Source organism: Artibeus jamaicensis, unplaced genomic scaffold (assembly GCF_021234435.1).
Source record: "Artibeus jamaicensis isolate MK-2021 breed Jamaican fruit bat unplaced genomic scaffold, CSHL_Jam_final contig_3182, whole genome shotgun sequence".
NCBI classification, from domain to species: Eukaryota; Metazoa; Chordata; class Mammalia; order Chiroptera; family Phyllostomidae; genus Artibeus; species Artibeus jamaicensis.
The window spans coordinates 11,512-38,172 of NW_026521742.1; the positions used below are offsets into that span (position 1 = coordinate 11,512).

General features: G+C 39.3%; 1 protein-coding gene across 3 annotated transcripts in view; it reads left to right on the top strand.

Moving 5' to 3' along the window:
- Positions 1–4,316: 4,316 nt before the first annotated feature.
- Positions 4,317–26,661, top strand: part of CRCP (CGRP receptor component) — a 40,872-nt gene continuing 18,527 nt past the window's right edge. Inside the window, exons 1-4 of one of the 3 annotated variants that reach the window (XM_037135569.2) lie at positions 4,321–4,674; positions 16,273–16,309; positions 17,849–17,947; positions 21,203–21,297. In XM_037135569.2, the coding sequence (XP_036991464.2) occupies positions 4,667–4,674; positions 16,273–16,309; positions 17,849–17,947; positions 21,203–21,297 (239 nt within the window). In that variant the 5' untranslated portion in view covers positions 4,321–4,666. Of the gene's footprint in view, positions 4,675–16,272; positions 16,310–17,848; positions 17,948–21,202; positions 21,298–26,661 lie in introns of those variants that run through there. The other 2 variants (XM_053663479.1, XM_053663480.1) reach the window with 2 other exon arrangements.

The window sequence follows — 26,661 nt, forward strand, 5'->3', positions numbered from 1 at the left end:
GGAGGTACTGCTAATACTGTTTTAGAAATGAATTAACAAAGACACAAGAAGATCATCAAGAAATTTGCTTAAGGCCACACAGCTAGTGAGTGATAGAACCTGCATTTAACTCAGGTGTCTGGCTCAGAGCCCACATCTGTAACCACCACACTTGACTGCTTCATCTTGTGGGTCCTGGGAATATAAACCATCCATGAGTAGAAGTCTCCATGTTGTCTACAATTCCTGCTCCTGCTAAAAAAGAGATCACCACCATGTTCCGCTTTGCTTGTGTTTCCTTCTGGGCCTTGGTCATAGGCCCAGAATTTTCTGTGTCTGTCCTTTCCAGCTTGGGCGTCCAAGACTGCTCACCAATGGACGATGCCTATTTTCAGCTGATGGCTGAGTGCTGTACAGGATTTATCTGACTCAGAACAGTGAAAACCTTGCCTGGTTTCTCTGCCCTGAAATTTCCATGTTGGTGCATCAAAATAACTGAGGAAGGATCTAGAGCATAATAGGGAGGTACCCCTAATGTTGGCAGGCCCTATAACTGACGGAGGTAAAGTTGGGGTGGTGCTGGTGCAGGTGGGTGTTCGAGTTGGCCAGGTGAGTGAGAACCCTGGCTCTGCCACTTTCTAATTCCTCTCTGTGAAATGAACTGATTATAATACCCAGCTTCAAGAGGTTGTGTGAGAAGTAAATGAGACTATGCTACTGCAGCGTCTCATTGTTCTCATGGGAACTTTGTGAGGTTAAAATGAGTACACACATGTGAAGGGTTTTTAGATCAACCCTCTGGCACCTGGTAAACACCAAGTAAGTCTTACTCTTCTAGACTCTCCCTGGGTGACTTGATTTTAAGGGCTTCACTTCTACTTTAAACGCTCTATTTCCCGATTTCACTGCAGTGTTCAACAGGACTTTCTACTTGGAAAGCAACAAGGTTTACTCCTGCTCTGGGCTTTTGTATATATTTGATAGCTCAGCATAAAAAGCCAGCTGTTAAGAAAAAAAAAAGCCATTTACTTGGTTTGTCTGCTTTGGGTGACAAAGAATAGAGACTCATTAGGCAGCCTCGAGTTTACAAAGCTTCAGGGAGGCCCTGAATGGGGCCAGGTGAGGCCAGAGTTTCAGTCATTAACTAGCCCAGCTTTTCTGGCTGGGTTTTCCAGTCCTGCAGGCTCCTCCTGGAGAGCCTTTCACTGGGGGTGGGCCTCACTCCTGACTACTCAGCTGCCGCCCCTAGGGAATAAGTTGGGCGACTGCATACAGCCACAAGGAATTAGGGTGGTCTCCCTTGGAGAACCTAGAGCTCAGCCCTTTTATTGTGGGGCCCTTGGAGGCAATAACCTGTGCATTCCAGAAGCTTTGGCCTTGTGTGTTCATCCTGCACTCAGCTCAAACACCCCTGGTTTTGTGACGCCTCTCTGCCTCATTAGTCATTTCCTCTTCTGCTCCATCGAAGCTAAACACAACTTATTGCAGTTATCGATATCCAGGCTGGTCCCTCAACTAGGCTGTCAGGTAGCCAGCCAGGCAGGGAGTGAGTATTATTCACATTTGTATCACCACTAACGAATAGGATCATCATGATGTTTGCAGAGTGAAAAACACATGAGTGTCTTGCACTTCTTTGTGGGGGTCACTGTCCTCAGGGGAGGTCCAAGGGACTCTCCACATGAATCAGGCCAGCAGGGCCTGGGATGGTATTTTATTTAAAAAATGTTTAAAGTAAATAGTTGCTTTTAACTTTTTTTTATATTTAAAAAATACAATGCATTGAAACACATGTTTAAAATTTTGAATATGTTAAGTTAAATGTTAAAAAATTCCCCTCACTTTTTTTTCAATCCAATACCAACAGGCAAGCACCAGTAAACATTTGAAAACAGCTTTATTGATATATAATTCAGATACAATTTGCCCGTTTAAAGTACACAGTTTAGCCCTGGCTGGTGTGACTCAGTGGACTGAGCAGTGGACTGAGCACCGGCCTATGAACTGAAGGGTCACTGGTTTGATTCCTAGCTAGGGCGCATGTCTGGGTTGTGGGTTAGGTCCCCAGTTGCGGGGGAGGCGCCAATCTATGTTTTTCTCACACATCCACATCACTCTCCTTCTCTTTCTCCCTTTCTTCCTTCCTCTCCCTCTAAAAATAAATAATAAAATCTTTAAAAAAAAGAATAAAGTACACAGATCAATGTTTCTTAGTATATTCATAGGGATATCAACCATTACTACAGCCTAATTTTAGGACATTTTTATTTCCCCCAAAGAAACTCAATAACAATTAACTGTCACTCCCCATTATCATTCCTTTCCCAACCCTACACAACCCACTGATTAACTTTTTGTCTGTACAGATTTGCCTATTCTTGGACATTTCATATGAATGAATCATACCATGTGTGGTCTTTTTGTGTCTGGCTTCTTTCACGTAGCATGTCTTTGTGAAAGCATGTTGTAGCATGTATCAGTACTCTGTTCCTTTTTATTGCTAAATAGTATTCCATTGTATTAATATAAAACTTTTTTATCCAGTCATCAGTCACTATCAACAGTGTAATACAACTTCTTTACTTTTTTCAGATTGTCTGGGTTTGAATCACTGTTGAACAACTTCCTAGATGAGTGACTTCAAAAGTAAATTTTGAACAACAGTGCAATTTACCTTATGTAGTTTCATGGTTGCATTGTCACAGTAATTAATATTTGTTGAGCACTTAACTATATGCCAGGCACAGTATAAGGATTACATAACAGATCTATGATTTTCAGATTAGGGAATGGAGGTTAGGAGAAGTTAAGTAATCTCCCAGGGTCAAACGGCCCCTAAGAAAATGACAGAGGTAAGCAATCACAGGCTGACCAACTAACTGCACAGCCTCCACGACATCATGGAATAACAAAGTGCTTAGCAAGGACTTTTCATAGAGAATTAACTTAGTAAATGATAACTGGTAGGAATATAAAAAAACAGAAAAAAAAGTAATTGACTCATCATTTAAAGATACCTGCCACTTAATGTTTTGGCACATTTCCTTCCAGTTTTTAGAAAATATTTCAAACATACCAAAAAAAAAATCCAGAAGATAATAGACATCAAACTCCCATCTTGCATTATTTTAAAGACATAAAATGTAGCAGATAGGTGGCTACCTCTCAAACCCTTTGATATTTTTCCCCTACATGTTATTTTCCTTGTACATCACATCATTTTCTATTTTTTATTGTATTTAATAATATTTTAAAATTTTATTTATTGTTTGAGTACAGTTTTTTGTCTTTTACTCCTATCCCAGGCCACCCCCCATTTTCTATTTTTAAAAAATCCTATCTTGAGCCCTGACTGGTGTAGCTCAGTGGATAGAGCGTGGGCCTGCGAATCAAAGATTCACGGTTCGATTCCCAGTCAGGGCACATGCCTGGGTTGCAGGCTGCTTCCCTGCAGGCCAGTTTCCAGCAGGGGATGCACAAAAGGCAACCATACATTGATGTTTCTCTCCCTCTCTCCTTCCCCTCTAAAGATAAATAAATAAGTAAATAAGTAAATAAATAAATAAATAAATAAATAAAATCTAAAAAAAAAAAAACCAAACCCTATCTTGGGCCCTAGCAGGATGGCTCAGTTGGTTGGAGCACCGTAATGTTCACCAGAAAGGGTGAAGTTTCCGTCCTGGTCAGGGCACATACCTAGTTTGTAAGCTCAGTCCTGCTTGGGGCATGTATGGGAGGCAACCAATGTCTCATATCCATGCTTTTCTCTCTCTCTCTGTCTCTTCTCCCTCTCAAATCAATAAATATATCCTCGAGTGAGGATTTTTTTAAAAACCGTATCTTGAGCACTCCCCCCAATATACCAAATATGATACATGATTTTTCATGGCCGCATATTAAACTGTATGATTGAAATATTTTTTTATTAATTCTCCACTGTTGGACACTTAGTCTCTCAGCAAAAAACATTGCTACATGTCATCTTTCTTCAAGCACCAGATAACTCCGTTTGGATAAATTCCTAGAACGGCCTGAAGGTCAGAGATTGCCCGACGTTAAGGGTCTTTACGTGTACTTATTTTTGCTAAGTAACTCTCAAGGAGGAATGGTAACAGGGAGAAGTTAGGATGGGATTTTTTTTTTTACCCTTTAAAACGTTTTATTCAATTATAACATACATACAGAAAAGTGCACATAAGTGTTCAGCTCACTGGATTTTCAGTAACTGAGCATACCACGCACCCAGTACCTAGATCATGAATTAGAACATTTCAAGCAGCCCAGAGCCGTCTCACCCACTCGACCTCACTACTCTCAGAGGTGTAGGATTTTAACAACGCCACGGACTACTAACCCGATGACGTCTTTGGAATATTAGTTTAGTATTTTGGTATAACCTAGATCACCACCACATGAGCTAAGCGCTGTCTGCAAATGCTTGACTGGCTGACGTTCGGCTGGGCGAAGAGCACGGGACCGGACCAAACGGGCGGCCGTGGGTATGGGATCCCGGAGGGTCCCACCGACTCCCAGCGTTCAACGCGTTGATCCCAGCGTGCACCGCGGCGCGCAGGGCCGGCGACGAGGGTTTAGGCGCGATTGCTGGCGCGGACTGCGGCAGCTGAGCGGCGGTGTGGCGTGAACCCCTTCGCGTACCGTCGGCCACGGGCAACGCGGCGGGGTCGAAATGGAAGTGTAAGTCGTCCAGGGCGCGTTCCCGGCTTCCGGCCGAGGCTCACTGCTGGGGGCTGCTAGATGCGGGGAGCTGAGGGGCGTGGGCGTCGGGCGACCCTCTGTCCGGGCGGAATGGTGGGGCGACGGGCAGAGAGGCGGGGAAGGAGACCCGCTGTGCCTCTCTGAGTCCTAGCCTGCCCTCTGACCCCTTACCTAGGACGGGAGCCTTTCCGTGTGCCTGTTTCCTCTCCATTCATTTGCTAGTGTTTCCGAGGTCACACTGGTGGCCCAGGACCGGGATATGAGCGGGGACTTAGAAGGTATAAGTTGCCCTTATAACTAGATGTGTGTTCACCGTGCATTGTATAACTTACGGTTTCCTTACCCAGCATGCCTGGTCCAACTTTATTTCTCCAATCATACCCTTGGATCCAGTGTATAAAGCAAATATTGCATGTCTTGTGCATAACTTTTCTAAAGGATCTTATTTTGTGTACTGTATCAGATTAGTGTACATCGCCATATAAAGTAAAAACAAAAGTATGCATATAAATAATGCAGCCGACTATCCAAGTGTCACACCAACTAAACACACCAAATAAACCTTGAACAGTGAGAAAAAAAAGGCATAAAACCTTGAGTTCACCCAGAGGAGAGAAGGATAAACTTTGCCTGGGGCAGTGGGCTCCTGGGGAGCTCTAACTCTTAAGAGGTGCTCCCCATCTGCGGAGGAGCATTTAGGCCCTTTAAAAGGAAGGGGCGGGTTTTCTCAGAAGAAAAGTGCTTGAGCCTGGATTGTGACCACAGAAACAGCATATGGGCTGTGTGTGTTGTTCTAACAACTGAACTGCACATGGTCTTTTCCACGGTTGTTCATTGTACTGCATGCAAATGGAAGATTTTGCAGCTACTCTGAATGTGGCTTTTTACATGGTTGACATTAATTCGTAGTCATGCCTATATTATGTTTGTTTTTGGCACTGATTGTTCAACACTCACATTTTCCTTAATGTTCTTTTGTCTCATGTTTGATGGTTATATGTACTACTGTTTTTTTCAGACTTAAAAAAACACTATATATATATATATATATATATATATATATGCTTGAAGTGAAAGCTTTATGAAATAACACTGTATGCAGTACACTCTGATATTGTCAAACTTACTCTAAACGAGTCAGGAGGTGCCCTCATTGGTGAGCTCAGTTGATTGGGGCATTGTCCCATATACCAAAAGGTCGCAGGTTTATCTTGGGGCATGTACAGGAAGCAGCAGTCAATCCATGTTTCCCTCTCAAGTTAATATGTGCACCTCTCTCCCCTCTCTCTTCTTCCTTCCCTCCCTCCCTCCCTTCTCCTCTCTCTCTCTCTCTCTCTCTCTCTCACTCAAATCAATAAATATATCCTCGGGTGAGGATTTAAAAAAATCAGGAGGATTTGGCTGGAAATAAATAACAAAGATGTATTCAATGGTCTTAGAAGTTGCTAACTGGAAAGCCAGGCAGAAAGCTAGAACTGTTCCCAAGAAGAAGGAAAAGTTGAGTTCTTAGAATAAAAGTCATATCCTTGAGAATAATTGGTCCTACGTTTTTAGCCCCGGGATATGTCCAGGATTGTTGTTGTGGAAAAGCTGTCGAGGTTTTTGGGGTCCTGCTGCTTGTTGCCACCCTCTAGGCAAAATTCCAGAGGCAAAGGTTTGGTTATAAAGGAAAAGAGTCTTTATTCAAAAGCTTCAAATTTTGGAATAGCAGCTTTCCACATGCAGTTAGTCACTTAAGCCTGTCAGTTAAGGCTAAACTCTTTAACACCTGAGTTCTATCATTCTCCCTGTTAGTTTTTAATTATCTTATTTTTGTGGGGTTAGTTTACAAACTAAGACAACATAGGATACAAAAGCTACACAGTTTTGGGAGAATGGCAGGCTTCTGCCTCAGAGCTTGTACCCTGTAAAACACCCAAAGAAGAATAACCCTGCCACCCTCTGCCAGGTCAGCCAGATCCTAGGCTGTGCCCGGAGCTCCTTCCCATACAAAATACTGCCCATTGGGGAACGACAGGTAGCTGTAGCACGATCATGCAGGCATCCTGGAGGAAGAAGAGAGAACCGGAGAGCCCTCTAGTTATTTCCATGGGCTCTGGAGGCCTTCAGCTTCTCAGCCAATCCCATCCTAGACTGTTTACTATTGCCTTGGCATAGTCCTCCTAAGGCCTCACCCTCCTCCCTGGTAAAACCCTTTATTGGCTTTCTGTTTTCCTTAGAGGAAATCCACATTCCTTACTAGGACCTGTAAGATCCTGTATATAACCTCACCTGCTCACCAACCATATCTCTTACCACTGTCCTCCCCAGCCTAACACACTCCATTGGCAGTCAGGTAGTTTCTATAACTTTCAAAGCCCTTTCCTACCTCAGGACCTTTGCATTGCTGTTTCCTTTGCTTGGTATAGTTTCCCCCTTGTCCTGCTCTCTTCTTATCCTTTTGATAGCTCAAGTGGAATATCTTTTTTAAATGTTGTGTTTCTTCTTGGTTTAATCCAAAATAATCCTCCTTTTTGTCTCTCCTAGCACCTTGGTTACTTTTCCCTTAAGTAGTTACCAGTTATAATAGTAAATGTATCTTTATTTATTTAGTGCCTTCTTCATGAGAGTTAAGTTCTATGAAGGCAAGGGCCATTGTCTGTTCAGTAAGTGCTTAGCATGGCATCTGACACTCTAGGAATTCGGCAAATACTTATTGAATCAAGTATATAATACTACTTCATTAATTTACCAAGAATAAATTAGCTAGACTCCTAATTGCTAGGATATCAATTTTCATTTTCCTAATTGTAATGGTTCGAAAACAGGGTTTTTTTCCTCCTGTAGCATTCTTTTTTACTTCTCCCAAGGAGTCCTTGACTTTTTCAAGCTAATTAAGAATTTTGGTACTTCGGCCAAGATGGAGGCACAGGTGGAAGCACTGCACCTTCTCACACAACCAAGTTTAAAAACAACAAAGTTTTAGCAACAAAACCTCAGCCAAACCACAGAAAATTGAACTACATGGAAGTCTGACAACAATGAACCCTTCAGCCAAACCGGTAAGAGGGGCAGAGCCAGCAGCAGAGCGGGGTCAGGCAGGAAAGATACACCAGACCGACCCCAGGCATGCAGGCAGCTGTAGGTGGATCCCAGGTGTGGAGTAGTGGGCGGACCCACCGAGGGTGCAAGGCGGTGGACTCACTGAGGGCTGATCAAAGTCACACAGTCGAGCGCAGCTAAACTGGTGAAGGAGCGAAGCGGTGAGACAGACCGTGTAGGCCCCAGTGGCGGAAAGTGGCAGAGGGGACCGCCATTGTCCCTCTCAGACCCCACCCCCACATACAGTGTCACAAACCAGCGACCTGGGTGGCCCTGCTCTGGTGAACACCTCCTCGTATGTAACAGGCATGAACAGATCAAAACATGGGCTCAGGAACAACTTAGAGCCCATAAATGTAAGTGAACAAGAAATTGCCAAACTTTCAGATGCACAGTTCAAAACACTGGTGATCAGGTTCCTCACAGAACTGGTTGATTATAGTCACAAATTAGAGGAACATATGAAGGCTAAACTAATTGAAATGAATGGAAATGCACAGGAAACCAATAGTAATGAAAAGGAAACTGGGACTCAAATCAAAGGAGTGGACCAGAAGGAGGAAAACAATGACCAAACAGAAAAGGATGAAGAAACAAGAATTCAAAAAAATGAGGAGAGGCTTAGGAACCTCCAGGACATCTTTAAATGTTCCAACATCTGAATTATAGGGGTACCAGAAGGGGAAGAGAAACACCCATGGGTGGAACACTTATTTGAACAAATAATAAAGGAGAATTTCCCCAATCTGGCAAAGGAAATATACTTCCAGGAAATCCAGGAAGCTCAGAGAGTCCCAAAGAAGTTGGACCCAAGAAGGAACACACCAAGGCACATCATCATTTACATTATCCAAGATTAAAATGAAGGAGAGAATCCTAGAAGCCACAAGAGATAAGGGGACAGTCACCCACAAAGGAGTGCCCATCAGAATGTCAGCTGATTTCTCAAAAGAGACCTTACAGGCAAGAAGGGGCTGGAAAGAGGTATTCCAAGTCATGAAAACCAAAGACCTACAACCAAGATTGCTCTATCCAGCAAAGTTTTCATTTAGAATGGAAGGACAGATAAAGTGAGTCTCAGATAAGACCAAATTCAAGGAGTTTATCATCACCAAGCCCTTATTATATGAAATGTTAAAGGGACTTACCTAATAAAAAGAAGATAAAAAAGATGAACAGTGAAAGGACAGCAAACTCAGTTACTAAGAACCACACCTAAAACAAAAACAAACTAAGAGAACAGCTAGATCAGGAGCAAAACCATAGAAATGAAGATCACATGGAGGGTTAGCAACAGGGGAGTGGGAGGAGGAGAAGGGGGGAGAAGGTACAGAGAATAAGTAGCATAGACAGTAGGTAGAAAATAGACGGGGGGAGGGCAAGAATAGTATGGGAAATATAGAATCTAAAGAACTTGAGACATGTGGTCATAAACTAAAGGGGGGAAATGGTGGGGGAGAGGTGTGTAGGGTGGAGGGGAATGAAGGGGGAAATAGAACTGTAATGGCATAATCAATAAAATATATTTAAAAAAAGAATTTTGAAGCTAACATTTATGGGAAAGTGCCTTTCTGAGGCAAGCATGTGATTTGGGAGTAGAAGTCCCCCTGACATGTCATGGCCTGGAGGCCTGACCTCTAGTGTCTGCCTAGCCTCCAACATGAGATGCCACTTCTGGCAGTGTGGTCCTTAGGGTCTTCGGTAGAAACCTGAGTCTTTGAGAGGACAAATATGCTGTCCCTCTCTTAAGTACGGCTAGGACCTGGAGCAAGAAGACACCAATGGAAAACTCCCCTGAGTTATTACTACTGTTTTTTCTTTAGTCACTGAGAGTAGATACCTACTGAGTGAATAATAGACATACAGTAGAAATTATTTTCTTTCTTAAAAAACAACTTTATTGCCCTGGCTGGTGTGGCTCAGTGGATTGAGGGCTGGTCTGATAACCAACAGGTCACCACCAGTTTGATTCCCAGCCAGGACACATGCCTGGGGAGTGGGCCAGGTCCCTGGTTGGGGTGTACAAGAGGCAACTGATCGAACTCATCCATGTATCTTTGCACATGATCTTTCTTTCCCTTTCTTCCACCTTCGTCTCTCTTTTAAAAAATTATAACTTACCCTGGCTGGTGTAGCTCAGTGGCTTGAGCACAGGCCTGTGAACCACACGATTGCGGTTCGATTCCCAGTCAGGGCACATGCCTGGGTTGCAGGCCAGTTCCCAGAAGGGGACTCACAAGAGGCAACCATACATTGATATTTCTCTCCTTCTCTCCCTCTCTAAAAATAAATAAATAAAATCTTTAAAAAATTATAACTTATTGATATATAGTTAATATACAAAGAACTGCGCATATTTAATGTGCACAGTTTGATGGGTCTAGACATATGCAAACCCATGATATGATCACCACAATCAAGGTAATTGACATACCCAATACCTCCCAGAATTTTCTTGCACCACCCCCACCTTTTTATGGCCAGAAAATTTAATACATGATCTACCCACTTAAATTCTAAAGGGCACATATTGTATTGTTAACTATATTATCGGCATGATGTTGTGCAGCGTAGGACTTATTCATAGAGCGTAACTGACACTTTGTACCCAATGAACAGCTCCATATTTTTTATTTTCCATTGCCATTTAGCCCCTTTATACCCCTTCCCCCACAAGTGCACATTTAATATCCAAAAAATATAAGAAATTCCTACAACTTTAAAGCAAAACAACCAATAATCTTAAAAGGCAACCTAGGGAAGGGGAGAAAATATTTGCAAGCCATATATGTGATATGCATTGTTTCTTTTTTTTAATTGGCTTTATTTTCATTGTTGACATTATGGATATCCCCATTCCCCACCTCCCCCTTTGCCCACTTCCACCCAATCCTGTCCCCCTTCCTTCTGGTCACCCCCATACTGTTGTCTGTGGGTCACGCATGTATCGTCATTGGCTAATCCCTTCACCTTCCTTCATCCAGCTGCTCCTCCCTCCTCCCCCCTCCTCCCTCCTCCCCCCTCCTCCCCTCTCCCCCCTCCCCCCTCCCCTCTTGACAGCTGTCAGTCTGTTCCATGTATTCATGCCTCTGTTTCTATTTTGTTTGTCAGTTAGAACTGTTTTAAAGTTGAAGAATATTTATGCTTTTATTTGGTTGAATGACAGAATTTTTTTTGTTAGAGAATTTAATACCTCTCTCTTGTAACTGATAGGATTAATGGACAGAAATAAGCAATGTGGATTTGTATCACAGTTTAAATCATTTGACCTGGTTGAAGTTTATGGAATACTATATCTAATTAGTGCATAATACACATTCTTTTTAGTGCACATGGAATATGCATAAAGATCTTCAGTTTTCTGGGTCATCAACAATTCCCAATAAATTTGTTCCTTCTCTCCTCTCCTTCACCCCCTGTCTTTTTTTCTTTTTATCCTCACCAGAGGACATGCCCATTGATTTTAGAGGGAGGGGGAGGGAGGGAGAAAAACATCGATGTGAGAAACATCAATTGGTTGCCTCTTGTACATACGCTGACTGGGGACCATCCTGAAACCCAGGCACATGCCTTGACCAGGAGTCGAACCCAAAACCTTTTGGCTTATGGGAGGACACTCCAAGGGAGCTACACTAGCCAGGGCCCCATAGATTTCAAAGAATAATATGCACTATGTTCTCCAACCACAAAGGAATCAAATAAAACATCAGTAATGAATAAAATATTCATTAAATTGCTAACTACCATTTTTCTTTTTTATTGAGTTTATTGGGTGACATTGGTTAATAAGATTTTATAGGTTTCAGGTGTACAATTCTATAATACATCTTTTGTATGTTGCATTATACGTTCACCACCCCAAGCCTTTTTCAATCACCGTAAAAAAGATTTTTTAAATTTTTTTAGAGAGGGGAAGGGAGAGAGGAAGAGAGGGAGAGAACCATCAATGTGTGGTTGCCCACTGGGGACCTGGCCTACAACCCAGGCATGTGTCCTGACTAGAATTGAACCAGCTACCCTTTGTTTCACAGGCGACACTTGGTCATTGAGCCCCACCAGCCAGGCCCCATCACTGTTTTGCATGATAGAATTTAAAAATAAAATCTTTTGAGTGTCATTTGGAAACTTACTTTCCTCAGGTAAAGAGATACAAAAATTTCATAGCAAAATTAAATATTTATATACAATATATAAGGCATTTGCCTTGGGATTATTTTTATATCTGGAAAGCTTTGTTTTCACTCTTTTATTCTTGAACTTACTATACATAGTTAGGAAAATGGACTGAATTTATTTCTGTACCACCTTTTTGAAATAGTGTCAGAATTTTGTTCATCTTATAGCTGGAGGTACTGAGGTTTAAAGCAGTTAGTTAATAGGTCTTAAAACAATTCAGTAACAGGACTGGAAAGAGGATGCTTGTTTGTTAGCTCCCAAGAGAATGCTGCAGGTTACATTGTTCATTAACGTGGGTGGCCGCCTGGTTTTCTTGTACCAGACTTTAGTTTTCCAGAACATGACTTGAGTCAATAACATAGGTTGAACATAAGAGAATTTGAGCAATTCCATTCGTCACTGCTTTTGTAAGAGTTAACTGTGTGGCAATTAATAGGCACTGTTTACATGGGCTTTTTCCATGTGTTTCTAAGGAAGGTTTGCCAATAGATCATTTTGTTCTGTTTTTCAGAATTGGTTTTCCAGAGTAGTTGTTTACATCCATTAAATTGACTAGCAAGTTAAGCAAATTTTACAGGTTAAATTTCAAACAGCAAGTCAACTTTAGTCAATAAATTAAGTCATTATTTAAGGAAATTAAGTAATGATTGCCTCCCTGTTAAGTATAGGTTTTTAGATGGTTTTTAAAATTCACTTAAAATTTTTGTTTTACCTGGCTGGTGTAGCTCAGTGGATTGAGCATGGGCCTGCAAACCAGACAATCGCGGTTCAATTCCCAGTCAGGGCACATGCCTGGGTTGCAGACCAGTTCCCTGCAGGCCAGTTTCCAGCAGGGGACGCATGAAAGGCAACCATACATTGATGTTTCTCTCCCTCTCTCCTTCCCTTCCCCTCTAAAGATAAATAAATAAAATCTTTAAAAAAATTTTTTTTTGCTTTAAACACCTATAGATAAAATCAGTAATATTCTTACTCCTATAAGATAATATGAAGTTTTGTGTAGATGGGCAGTTTCTAGAAGCCTGAATGCTTGTGAATGTATTACAGAATACTGAAGTGTTAGCTCTAGAGCAGACAGTTCCTGCCCAGTCAGGATCAACACCTTGTAAATCTAATTGATAGCTGAGTCAATGGAGGGATTCCAGTTACTCTAAGAAACACTGGGGCGGATTGCATTTAATGTCTTCAGTGATAAATTCTATTAGTGTCTTTTTTTAACCTTATGGAATTCTTTATTCCATAAGAAAGGAATTTCCACTTTTCTCAACATGTTAACTTAGAAAATTTCAAACCCATGGAACAGTTGCAAACAGAGCACCAGTTATCTTTATACCCTTTATGTAGAGTCAGCATTTGTAACATTTTGATGAATGAGCTATTTACCTTATCTCTCTTATACATGCAGCTTTCTACACACACACACACACACACACACATACATACACACACTCACACTCTCCCCTCCCCCATGCACACACTTAGCCATTTGAGAGTTGTAGATGTTATTTTATCCAAAAATTTTTAAAGATTTTATTTATTTATCTTTAGAGGAGAAGGGAAGGAGAGAGGGAGAGAAATATCAATGTATGGTTGCCTCTTGTGTGTCCTTCGCTGGGAACTGGCCTGCAACCTAGGCATGTGCCCTGACTGGGAATCGAACCTCGATCCCTTAGTTTGCAGGTCCGTGCTCAATCCACTGAGCTACACTAGCCAAGGACATTTTACCCAATTTTATAAAGGTATTCTCCTTTGTAACTATAATACCATTATCATACCCAGGAAATTTAGCACTGATATAATTACTGTTATTAAAGTACAACCTATCTTCACATTTCTCCAGTTTTCCCAATATTTCTTTTTGCTCTGGGTGTGTATGTTACCAGTTCAGGATCCAGTCAAGAATCACACATTGCATTTAGTTTTCATGTGTCTTTTATCTCCTTTATTCTAAAAATAGTTTCCTAGCCCCTTTTTTTTGGTGACATTGGCATTGTGACAAATGACATTGATATTTGAAGAATCTAGGCCAGTTGTTTGGAATTATATTCCTCAGTTTAGGTTTATCTAATTATATCTTCATTGATAGATTCAAATTAAACATTTTTGACAGGATTGCTATATGGGATGTGTCTTTCTCAGTGTGTTGCATCATCATTATTGGTGCTGTTAAATAAGGTAATATGATTAAGCCGACGTTTGTTAAATCTCACCGTCTCCTCTTCCCAGCAACCTGCCACTTACTTAGTGGTTGTTACAATGACTTCTTCAGGATAAAAACTGCTTCAAAAATTTTTTCACCCCGGATGATGTGGTTCACTTGATTGAGTGCCAGCCTGTGAACTGAAGGGTCTCTGTTTCGATTCCCTGTCAGGGCACATGCCTGGGTTGCAGGCCAGGTCCCCAGTAGGGGACACATGAGGGGCAACCACACATTGATGTTTGTCTTCCTCTCCTCCTTCCCCCCTTCTCCTTTCTAAAAATAAATCTTTAAAAAATTAACATGAGAGTTTCCCTTCTTTGGATATTGGTTCTGGAAAAGCCTGATGGTATTCTTTAGATTCTTGAATTAACAGTATTGACTTGGGCAATGAGGCAATAACTTAGAAGAGCCAGGGACAGATTTCCCAGGGGATGAACTATTCTGCGTAACAGGAGAGGCCATCATTTCGAAATAAAGTTGTAACAGTGGCACCTGCTATGGGTCCGTTAGCCTTGAGGAAAAATAACATTTGTTTTTCCCCAGCCCAGTTTGTTCCAACCAGGGACGTCTTAGTTGCTGTGCATTTTGGGGCACACTGGGAGCAGTAACTCAATTTCAAGCAAAGATAGGAGGAAGCCTTGTGGGCTGACTTCCTGATTAAATAAGCAAAGATGACATATGATTTGATTTGTCATGTTCCGTTTTACATGAACCATAGCTCACACACTAATTGTGCACTGTCCTTCCTGTAGCCGGTTCCTTTTAAATACAATATTCTTTGTGACCTGAGTGCAGTTGTGGTCATTTGGGCAAAGCAGCACGTTTGTGAAATCCCAGCTATTTGTTGAATGACTAGGAGCATTTGGAAAGCTTCACATGCTCATTTCGGTACAGTGCTGACGTCACCATGCCGATGTCATGTCCTTGTGTTGCCCATGTGGGGAAATCGCTCATCTATTTGACCCATGTTTCTGAAATTTTTGTATCATCATTTTCATCATATAGCCTCACTCCTAGTTTAAGAACATACAGTTTATCCCCATTTTTGTTTTATTATTTTTTAAAATGTTTTATTGATTTGAGAGAGAAATATTGATTTGTTTTTCTTATTTATGCATTCATTGATTGATTCTTATATGTGCCCTGACTGGGGAATTGAACCTGCAACCTTAGTGTATAGGGGACAGTTCTGTAACCCACTAAGCTACCTGGCCAGGGACTTTTTTTTTTTTTAAGATGGGGAAGCCTAGAGGGGTTATTAATTCCCTAAAACTCGTATAACTCATATACCATATAAATAGCTGAGCCATAATGTGAACCTAGATTTGTCTGATTTAAAAATGCATAATTTCTTACTAGGCTTCCTTCAGACTATTAAAAACAAACAGTACTTTCTGATATGACATTATAGAACGGATCAGTTATCATTTAATGTAATTCACATTGCTGTGCTCATTCATAAATGAAAGATGACATTTCGCTTTGATTGATTGTTACACGGGGTGCCAGGTTTTGACTACTGCTTGACACATGAACTGTACCTGTTGAACTGGAGTGGAAAGTGTACTTTGTTGTAGCTCTGTGGAGATCTGCAGGATCTCTGACATTGCTGGAATTCCCAGCGGTGATGCTAGTGTTAAGGATCCCATTTCCTGTGATTCAGCAGGAGGACTTGGCTGCCCAAGTTGTTAATAGTTGGTGGAAGGCAGACGGTACTGGGAAGAGGTCGTGGCCGTGGAATGAGACAGCGCTGTTTCTCCAGTTAGCTTCCAGCACCCCTCACACTGGTCATGGATCCCTAAGCCCCCGGTGTTCTTCCTGTAGCCAACTGCCCCCTGATGTCTGACTTCTTTGAACTTGTGCCTACACAGTTTAGAGATAAATCGAGTGTTCTAATCACTCACCTGGTGGTGGGTGTGTGATCTACTATGGCCGCAAAAAGGAAGGCATGCCCTGAAATTGTCCATTACCAGCCAGGACTTAGGACATTTCTCCTAAGGTTGTAGTTCCAAAATCCCTGAACTGGACTGCTGAATTTAACAGAGAAATTATTTCACAGATATTTAATTAACACACAAGGTTATGAGCCCAGACTATGATAATTTACTTTTCTTTTGCAGGAAGAATGCCAATTCTGCGCTGCTCAGTAACTATGAGGTAGGGAGCTTTGAAGTATTTTCCTCTCTGACAGTTTGTTCTTTGCTTCTAAAGATTATTGAATTATTTGTGGTTAGCAATGACTGAATTGATTTGGATTTTCCACTTTAAAATAGGACAGATGGAGTCATCTGGTGGACCTTGGAATGGTCTAAACTTGGTAAATTACAGTAATCCAGGAAAGCTGGGAAGACTTTAGAACACAGTAGGCAACCTTCCTCTAATCTGAAAATTTTAGATCTTCATTCGGGATACCTTCAGGGATGGAGGCATCTATATTGAAACTGTTTCTGCCATCAGATTTTCTTTTAAAGTGCATATGTGCCTTTTCTTAAATGACCACTCTTTACCTATAAAATACTTTTGTGTGTCATTTCAGTTTTCATCCCAGTCTCATACATATTAAAATCTTAATTTTGAAAGTGAGAGCTTAGTTGACTCATCAATATGAATAATTTAGTAAGAACTAATAGATTGGGGATTTGGGGGCATGAAGGTTGGGTTGCTGGGGAAAGGGAGGAAAGAAGAAAGAGGTTAGTGAGGGGGGAGGTATAACATTGCTGCCAGCCTTGCATCTTGCCTGGATCTTGTTTGGTACTAGCAAAGCCATCTGGTAGGTTAATTCCAGGTGTAGAAAGAACAATGCATACATACATTCATTGTTAATTTTTCATATGCCAAAGGCTAAACTCAGAGGCTTATAGGAGATTTAGTTCTCCACTGTGTGATATATATAGAAGGTGGTAGAACTAACATAGTTGGCCATACTCCTGCCTTCCTGAAGATTCATCTTAAATGGTTGCTGGTCAAGCCATTGGCTTTTAGGAACCTCCAGTGTAGTCTCTGCTGCGTGTTGGGGTGTTTTATCCACTGAAGAAACGTTGATTGTGTTAATTGGGTCTCATGCCACTATTTTGGAAAATGACAGACAGGCAAGGAATTGCATTGTATCTTGTAATGATCTGTGAATCTATACTTCCCTCAATCTCCTGGTGTTATCTCTAAAACAGGCAAGAGATATACTCCCCACATCCACCTTAATGCTAACGTACATATGTTGCTCCCTTGTGGGGAAAGTTTCCTTATGAAGTCTCTAGCCTTTTTCCATTATTATTATTATTATTGGTAAACTATATTTTAGCACTTGCCTCATAATTTCTTTCTCAAAATAAATTATACTAGATTTTCATAGTAGAGAGGTAGAGTGTGCTTTTTAAAAAGATTATTTATTTTAGGAAAATTTACTTTCAAATAATCAAAATATTTTTGAGGTCTGTGGCAATCAGAGATATATATTGATAAGAGACATTTGAACTATTTTAAGTAAACTAATGCATTTGAATTATTTGACATAGATAAAAGAGCATTTTTAAATTGTCACATACTTCTTGATTCTTATTTGCTGTAATGCAAGAGTTGGGGGAGAGGGCTAATGGGAAGAAAAGAGGTACTATTTTATTTAGCTTCAAAATTATTGACCTCGAAATAGGTCCATTTCTCAAACTCCTCTATAAAAATCTTTTGTATATCTTTTCCTAGGTGTTCCAGTTACTGACTGATCTGAAAGAGCAGCGTAAAGAAAGTGGAAAGAATAAACACAGTTCTGGGCAACAGAACTTGAATACTATCACCTATGAAGTAAGCCTGGGAGACTGAAGGGACTCCCTGAACCACCTTTCAGGGGTGTTGTTGTAGTCAGCTGATGACTCGCCACCTAATCAAGATTGCTATTACCTGATTTGAATAGTTGTACTAGAACCCTGTTTCTATTCTGTTTATGAAAGTGGAAAGAGTTTGGCCAATTGCAAGGGTTAGCCAACTATACAGTTAGAGGAAGTAGTCTCTGAGACTATCCTTACTTCTAACGCCAGTTTCACATCAGATATCCCAAGACCACCCTCAGATTGAGTAATTTTCTAGAAGTACTCATGGAACTCACCACAAGCTAACATATTCACAGTTACTATTTATTACAGGGTAAGGTATAGAGTAAAATTGGTCAAGGGAAGAAGCAAATAGGGCAGATTCAGGGAGAAATGTCAAATACAGAATTTCCATTGTTCTCGTAATGTGATTGGGTGTGACAATAAGCACAGAATATTGCCAGCCAGGGAAGCTCAGCTGAGCTTCAGTGTCTGGAGATTTTATTGGGCTCTACTAAACAAGCATGACTGAATGACTGACCAACTGCCCATGTAGTTCATCTCAGCCTCCAGGCTGAGTGATACTGTATGACCCAAAGCCCTATCCTAAATCACATTGTTGAGACGATCCAGTAATCTAAGACTCAAGACAGAGATATTCCTATTGTAAAGCTAAAACAATCCAAGAGACTGGAGATTGCCTCCTAGAAGCTGAGGTCAAAGGCCAGACCTTTTCTCTGGGCGATGCCAAATTCTTTATTACACAAAAGTGTTACCTATTGTTCTAGAAAACTTAGAATGTACCAAAAAGCACCAAGAAGACAACAAAAGTAATTCATAATCTTGATTTCTAGGGGACATTTTGCTGCATTCTCTTTCATCTTAATGCTTTGTCTGTAAAAAAAGTTTAAGCCATTATATTTGTTATAGGTGATGCCTGATATTGTATCTGTCATTTTAATTTGTTTTCTTGTTATTTCTTTTCTGTTCTGATTTTATCTCTATAGAGGGTTTGATTTTAATTTCTTTAATTTATCTTTTAGAACTTTTGTCACCATTCCTCCTCACTCAGTTTTGTTCATTTAATCATGTGTTTAAAACCCTGTCATTCATTCATGTTCTTTTATGTTATATAAAAGTTCATCTCTCTTTTTTTTTAAGATTTTATTTTTTATTTATATTTTAGAGCAAGAGGAAGGGAAGGACAGAAACATCAATGTGTGGTTGCCTCTCATGTGCCCCCAAGTGGGGACTTGGCCTGCAACCCAGACATATGCCCTGACTGGGAATCAAACCAGCTACGCTTTGGTTCACAGCCTGCACTCAATCCACTGAGCTATGCCAGCTAGGGCAAAAGTTTATCTCTTTCAAAGAAGAAAAATATTTGTTGGCAGTTAGTTTTATAAACAAAAATTAAAACTATCAAGTACTTTTAACTTAATCAGTTTAAACTCATTGCTACTCCTTAGTTTCTTGCTTTTAGTTCATGTGCCTTATGGACAGTTATTGTGCTGCTAAATGTTTTGAGGCATTTTATACTTGAGAATATATGTCTAGTGTTCTTGATCTGAATAATACTTATCTGAATCTGGACTTCTTGGGTTCAACTTTTATTCTGCAGGGCTCTATATGTATTGCTTGATCTGTTAGTGTTTGTTGTTGTGGAAGAGTGTGAGACCAAACTGATGTTTTCACTTTTGAGAGATTCTTTACTTAGATGCTAAGGTTACTGTTTATTTTTCAGATTTGAAATTCCTCTCACATTATGGTCTAGGCATGGTTCTCTTTTAAAAAATAAATAAAACTTCTATTTTGAAATAATTTTATTCTTTTATTTTTTATTTTTAAAGATTTTGCTTACTTATTTTTAGGGAAAGGAGGGAGAAAGAGGGGAGAGCAACATCAATGTGTGGTTCCTTCTCGTACCCCCCCGACTGGGGACCTGGCCTGCAACCCAGGCCTGTGCCCTGCCTGGGAATCAAACTGGTGACCCTTTGGTTCTCAGGTGGTGCTCAGTCCACTGAGCTACATCAGCCAGGGCTGAAATAATTTTTCTTACAGAAGAGTTACAGAGATGATGGTGAGACTTCCCATCTACTCTTGCCTTAGTTTTCCCTATATAAATCTTACAGAACCACGATACAATTATTAAAACTAAGAAATTAACATTGGTACATATTATTAAACTAAACAAAAGATTTTCTTTAAAATTCCCCAGTTTTTTCACTAATACTCCCCTTGTTTTTCTTGTTCGAGGATCCAGGCTAGGGCACGATTTTATATGTAGTTAATGTGTCTCCTCAATATCTTCTGAAATGTAACAGGTCCTTAGTCTTTCCTTGTGTTCCATGACCTTGGCACTTCTGAAGAGTACTGGTCAGGTATTTTGTAGAAAGTTCCTTGATTCTGCTGTGTCATTTTGGTTCATGACTAGACTGAAATTAATGGCCTTGGGGGAAGAATATCATATAGGCATTACAGGGTACATGATATCCGGGTCTTATCACTGATCCTGTTAACTTTGATCACTTGGTTAAGGTGCTGCCTGTCTGGGTTCTTGACTGTGAAGTTGCTGTTTCTCCATTTCCATATTCTATTAGAAAAGAGTCCAACCCATATTCAAGGGGAAAAGGGTTAGGTTTTACCTCTTGAAGTGAGAGATATCAAAGAATTTGAGGACATATGTTAAATTCATCACAATAATTAATAAAAATTTTGGGGAAGATGCTTTGAGGCTATGTAAATATCCAATTTCTCCTTAAGTCTTTGCCCATTAATTTTAGCATTCATTGGTGGGTCTTTCCTGCAGTAATTAGTACTAGGGTGGGACTGCTTAATGGTGATTTATTTCCCTTATTTCTTTTATGTTTCATAGTTAGGATTCTTCTGTAATAAAGTGTTGCTACTTTTTATCTATTTATTAAGTCATTTATATCTATAGGGATTCATTGTTATTTTATTCTTTGGATTTCTTGTATTTAAAAAAATTGTCTGAAATATGATAATGAAATTGTTAGATTAAATTTTTTCTTCTTTTAAGATCAGAAAAGTTTTCTTCTAAGCTTTCATTAATTATTCTTCCTGTTCCGGCTGTTGGTTTTCTTTTTTGAAGAATTCCTAGCATATTAAGATTGAATCTCCTGAAGGCATTTGTTTTATAAAATATTTTTGAATCACAATTTTAGGGTATTAAATTATAGCCATTACTTTTCCTTTTTCTAATTTAAACTTGCTTTTTCCTTTTCTTTAGACATTAAAATACATATCAAAAACACCATGCAGGCACCAGAGTCCTGAGATTGTCAGGGAATTTCTCACAGCAATGAAAAGCCACAAGTTGACCAAGTAAGTAAAAATTATCTTAAGTAGGAAAAGTGACACATAGTGAAAATAACTTACAAAAGCCACCCTTAGCAACTGTGTTTTTATACTTAGTTGGGTTTTGACCTCTAATTAACTCTCAATGTGCTTTCTTTTTTTTTTAGTTGATTTTAGTGAAAGAGACACACACACACATTGGTTTGTGTTGTCCCACTAATTTATGCATTCATTGGTTGATCCTTGTATGTGCTCTGACTGGGGATCGAACCCAGAACTTTGGCATATCAGGGCAGCACTCTAACCAACTGAGATACTCAGGGCCTCAGTGTGCTCTTTTAAAGTAGTATTACGGTATTATATGAGACACTGAGACTTCAATATAGGGATCCTTATAGAGCCAGCAACCGAACATAGTGGGGTTTTTTAATCTTAGAAATTGTTTTTGGGAGTCCCAGTTCTATGACCTGTCTCATTGTCCCCTCTCAGTATTCAGATCGAATTGGTTGAAAACTAGGGTTCACAAATTAAACTCTTTTTTATAAAGCCGTCAGTTAAGTCATTTGATGTTTGGGTTTGTTTAGGGCAAAAATGGCTTGATAATGTTGCTGTTCTTCTAGTGCCTAATTTTTCTTGGTGGCTTTCTGGAATAAGGTAAGCTTATTTTAAGAAATTAGGAATTAAAATTATTAAGAATTAGATAAAGATTTGACTTGAGAAGAAAACTACCCCTAGCCTTTTGGAATTAATACCAGAACTGATAAATTCTAAAAATTTTTGTCATTCAGGATAATCAATTAATTTCCTTTAGGAGAAATCTTTTGGTGCTATTTTAGGCACACAGTTGATATGCTGTCAGTGAACTGAGTGCACTTTTCTCCTTGCCTCTTTTCTCCAGATGAACTCTGAAGACAAGTATCTTTTAAATGTGTGTATATATATGTGTGTGAGTGTGAGTGTGTATATATAGTCTTGTTTTTAATTATAAAATACACAGAATATAAAATTTATCATCTTAGCTCTGGCCAGGAAGCTCAGTGGGTTAGAGCACTATCCTGATACATCTAAGTTGTGGTTTCTTCCCTCCCTGGTCAGGGTACAGGCAAGAATCAACCAATGAATAAGTACATGAGTAAGTGGAACAACAAACTGAGGGTGCTCTCAGTCTCTCTGTCTCTCTTCTCGCTGACTCCCTCCCTTCCTTTCTCTCTAAAATCAATAAATAAAAATTTAAAATAGAATTTATCATCTTAACATTTAAATATACAGTTTATTAATGTTAAAAATATTTACATTGCTGTGCAGCCAATATCCAGATCTTTTTAATCTTGCAGAACTTAAACTTTATATCAGTTAAACAACTCTCCATTTCCCCCTTACCCCAGCTCTTGACAACCATCATTCTATTTTTTGGTTCTTGAATTTGACTACTCTAGATATCTCCAATAAGTGGAATCATACAGTAGTTATCTTTTAAAAAATATCTGATCCTGGCTGGTGTGGCTCAGTGGATTGAGCTTCAGCCTGCAAACTGGAAGGTCGTTGGTTTTATTCCCAATCAGGGCACATGCTTGGGTTATGGGCCAGGTCCCCAGTTGGGGGTGTGCAAGAGGCAACCAGTCAGTGTTTCTCTCTCTTGCTCCCTCCCCCCTCCAAAAATAAATAACATCTAAAAATATCTGAATATTGTTTTTTACATATGTATATATTTACTATTTTGACCATTTTTAAGTGTGAAATTCAGTGGCATCAGGTATATTCACGTTGTTGTACAATCATCATTGCCATCCATCCACAGAATGAATTAAACAATAACTCCTCATATTTCCCACTCTCAAGCCCCTGGCAGTCACTGGTCTGCTTTATCTCTCATGAATTTGACCTCATATGAGGGAATCATATAGTATCTATACTTTTGTACAGAAGCTAAATGGCTTCTCTCATTTAGTATTATGTCTTCAAGATTCATCCATGTTATAGTGTGTGTCAGATTTGTCTTCCTTTGGAGTATCGTACAGTATTCCATTTTATGTTTATACTGCTTATCTCTTTATTCATTGATGTACACTTAGGTTGCTTTCACCTTTTGGCTGTTGTGAATAATGATGTTGCTGTGAACATAAGTTTACAACTATCTTTGAGATTCAGCTTTCAGTTCTTTCAAGTACATAGCCAGAAGTCAAATTGTTGGAGCATACAATAATTTTATTATTAATTTTTTGAGGAACTGCAATATTGTTTTTCATAGTGGTTGTACCATTTTACATTCCCACAGCACTGTGCTAAGGTTCCAATTTCTCCACATCCTCATCAACTCTTTTGTTTTTTTTAATAATAGCTATCTTAATGGACATGAAATGGTATCTCATTGTGGTTTTGTTTTGCACTTTCTTCTTACTAATTGATTGATTTGAGATAGGGAGAGAAACAATTTATTATTTATGCATTTACTGGTTGACTCTTGTATGTGCTCTGACTGGGGATTGAACTGACTACAACCTTGGCCTATTGGGTGGTGCTCTAACCAACTGAGCTACCTGGCCAGGGCCTCTTTTGTGTTTCCTTAATGATTGGTGATATTGAGCATCTTTTCATGTGCTTCTTGGCTATTCGTAATCTTATTTGGAGAAATGTCTGTTCAAAGCCTTTTGCCCATGTTTGAATTAGGTTGCCTCTTTTTTCTTGTTGAATTTTAGGAGTTTGGATCTTAGTCCCCATCAGATATATAGTCTGAAAATATTTTTCTCCTGTTCTGTAGGTTTCCTTTTTACTCTATTGCTAGTGTCTTTTGATGCACATTTAAAATTTTGAAGTCCAAGTCATTTATTTTTTTTGTTCTCTGTGCCTTTCATGTAACATCCAAGAAATTATTGTCAAATCCAGTGTCATCAGTCTTTTCCCCTGTGTTTTCTTCTGAGAGCTTTATACTTTTATATCTTTTGTTTAGACAATAGATCCATTTTGAATTAATTTTTTGTGGTGTACAGAAAGGATCCACCGTCATTTTTTTTCATGTGGATATCCATTTTTCCCAATGCCATTTATTGAAAAGATTGTCCTTATACACTGAATGGTCTTGGCAGCTTTGTTGAATATCATTGACCATGTATATGAGGGTTTGTTTCTGGGCTCTTTATTCCATTGGTTTATATGTCTGTCTTTATTCCAGTACTATACTGCTTGATTACTGTAGCTTTTCATTTATTTATTATCCTCACCTGAAGATATGCCCACTTATTTTAGAGATAGAGGAAGGGGGGGAGAGAGAGAGGGAGGGAGAGAAACATTTATGTGAGGAAGATCAATCATTTACCTCTAGTATGTGCCTTGACCACCAGGGACTGAACCTGCAACCTAGGCACGTGCCTTAATGGGAAATCAAGCCCACAACCTTCTGGTTTATGGGATAATGCTCCAATCAACTGGGCCACACTGGCCAGGGCTGATTACTGTAGCTTTATAGTAAGTATCAAAGTCAGGAAGTATGAGACATCCAACCTTGTTCTTTTTTTCAAGACTATTTTGGGGTTCTTGGAATTCCAGATGAATTTTAGGATGGATTTTTCTATTTTTGCAAAAAATGCCATTGGGATTTTGACAGGGATTACATTGAATCCGCATATTGCTTTGGATAATATTGACATCTTAAAAATATTTGGTCCTCCAGTCCACCAACAGGGGCTGTCTTTCCATTTGTTTATACCTTCTTTAATCTCTTTCAGCAACATTTTATAGTTTTCGGTGTACAAGTCTTTTACCTCATTTGTTATGTTCAGTTATAAATAAACGTAAATGGAATTGTATTCTTAAATTCTTTTTCAGATTGCTCATTGTCAGTATATAGAAACCACACAACTTGCATGCTGAGTTTGTACCTTGTAACTTTGCTGAAATTATTAGTTCTCACTGTCATTTCTTCATACAGGATTGTGTTGTCTGTAAAGAGAGATAATTTTATGGCCTCTTTTCCAATTTAGATGCCTTTTATTTCCTTTTCTTGTCTAATTGTTCTGGCTAGAACTTTCACTACTGTGTTGAATAGAAGTAGTGAAAGCAAACATCCTTGTCTTGTTCCTAATCTTGGAGGAGAAGCTTCCAACCTTTCAACATTATGTATGATATTAGCTGTGGTTTTTCATATATGGTCTTTATTATGTTACAGTAGTTTCCCTCTATTTCTAGTTTGTGCATATTTTAAAATGAAATGGTGTTGAATTGTGCCACATGCTTTTTCTGCATCAGTTGAGATAATTATGTGCATTTTTCTTCATTTTTTCATGTATGTTACATTGATTGATTTTTATATGTTGAGCCATCCTTGGATTCCATGAATAAATCCCACTTGGTTATCATATATAATCCTTTACTGTGCTAGTATTTTTTTTGAGAATTTTGCATTAATATTTATAAGGGATATTGATATATAGCTTTCTTGTAGTATCTCTGACTTTGTTATGGGGCAATCTTGGCCTCACAGAATGAGTTAGGAAGTATTCCCTCTTTGTTTTGGATGAGCTTGAAAAGGATTAGTGTTAATTCTTAAATATTTGTTAGAATTCACCTGTAAAACCATCTGGTCCTGGATTTTTCTTTATTATGAGATTTTTAGAACATTAATTTAGAGTCTCCTTACTGGTCTAGGGTAGATTTGTTCAGATTTTCTATTTCCTCATCATTTAGTCTTTAAAAGTTGTGTGTTACATATACCTGGTCAGGACCACAAGTATATATTTTTGAGGGAAGATTATTTACTTGTTACCCGAAGTCATTCTTGGTTTTGGTATATTATAAGCTTTAAGGAGGATTTACTTGAAAAGTTGGGGTGAATGACAGAAGATCCGCCCTTATTGGAAGCCAGTATAAATTATATGAAATTGAATCAGGGAGGTTTCGTGTCTCCACATTACAATGACAGTAACTTCCATTATGGAGCTCATTTAGGGTTCTATACATTTAACATTCTCATTTAATGATTGGTTGATTGATTGATTGATTTTGTGAGAGAGGAAGGTCGTGAGGGAGAGAGAGAAACAATGATTTGTTGTTTCACTCATTTATGTAATCTTTGGTTGATCCGTGAATGTGCCCTGACGAGGGATGGAACCCACAACTCTTGTGAATCAGTACAGCTCTCCAGCCAACTGAGCTTCTCAGCCTGGGCTCTCATGTAATTTTAATTCTTACAGAAACCTAATGGACTGCTGCTACTACATAGACTCTACTGCCAGTGAAGATATCTTCTTGAGTTTATTACTTTATGATTGTAGTTTAATTTTTTCTTTTTAGCTGTCTTTGCTTTTGATTCCTGAATGATAAAGCACTGTTATTCTACCTATTACGATGAAGTAATTTTATTCCATTTAACATTCCATTGATTACTGGGTTAATCAT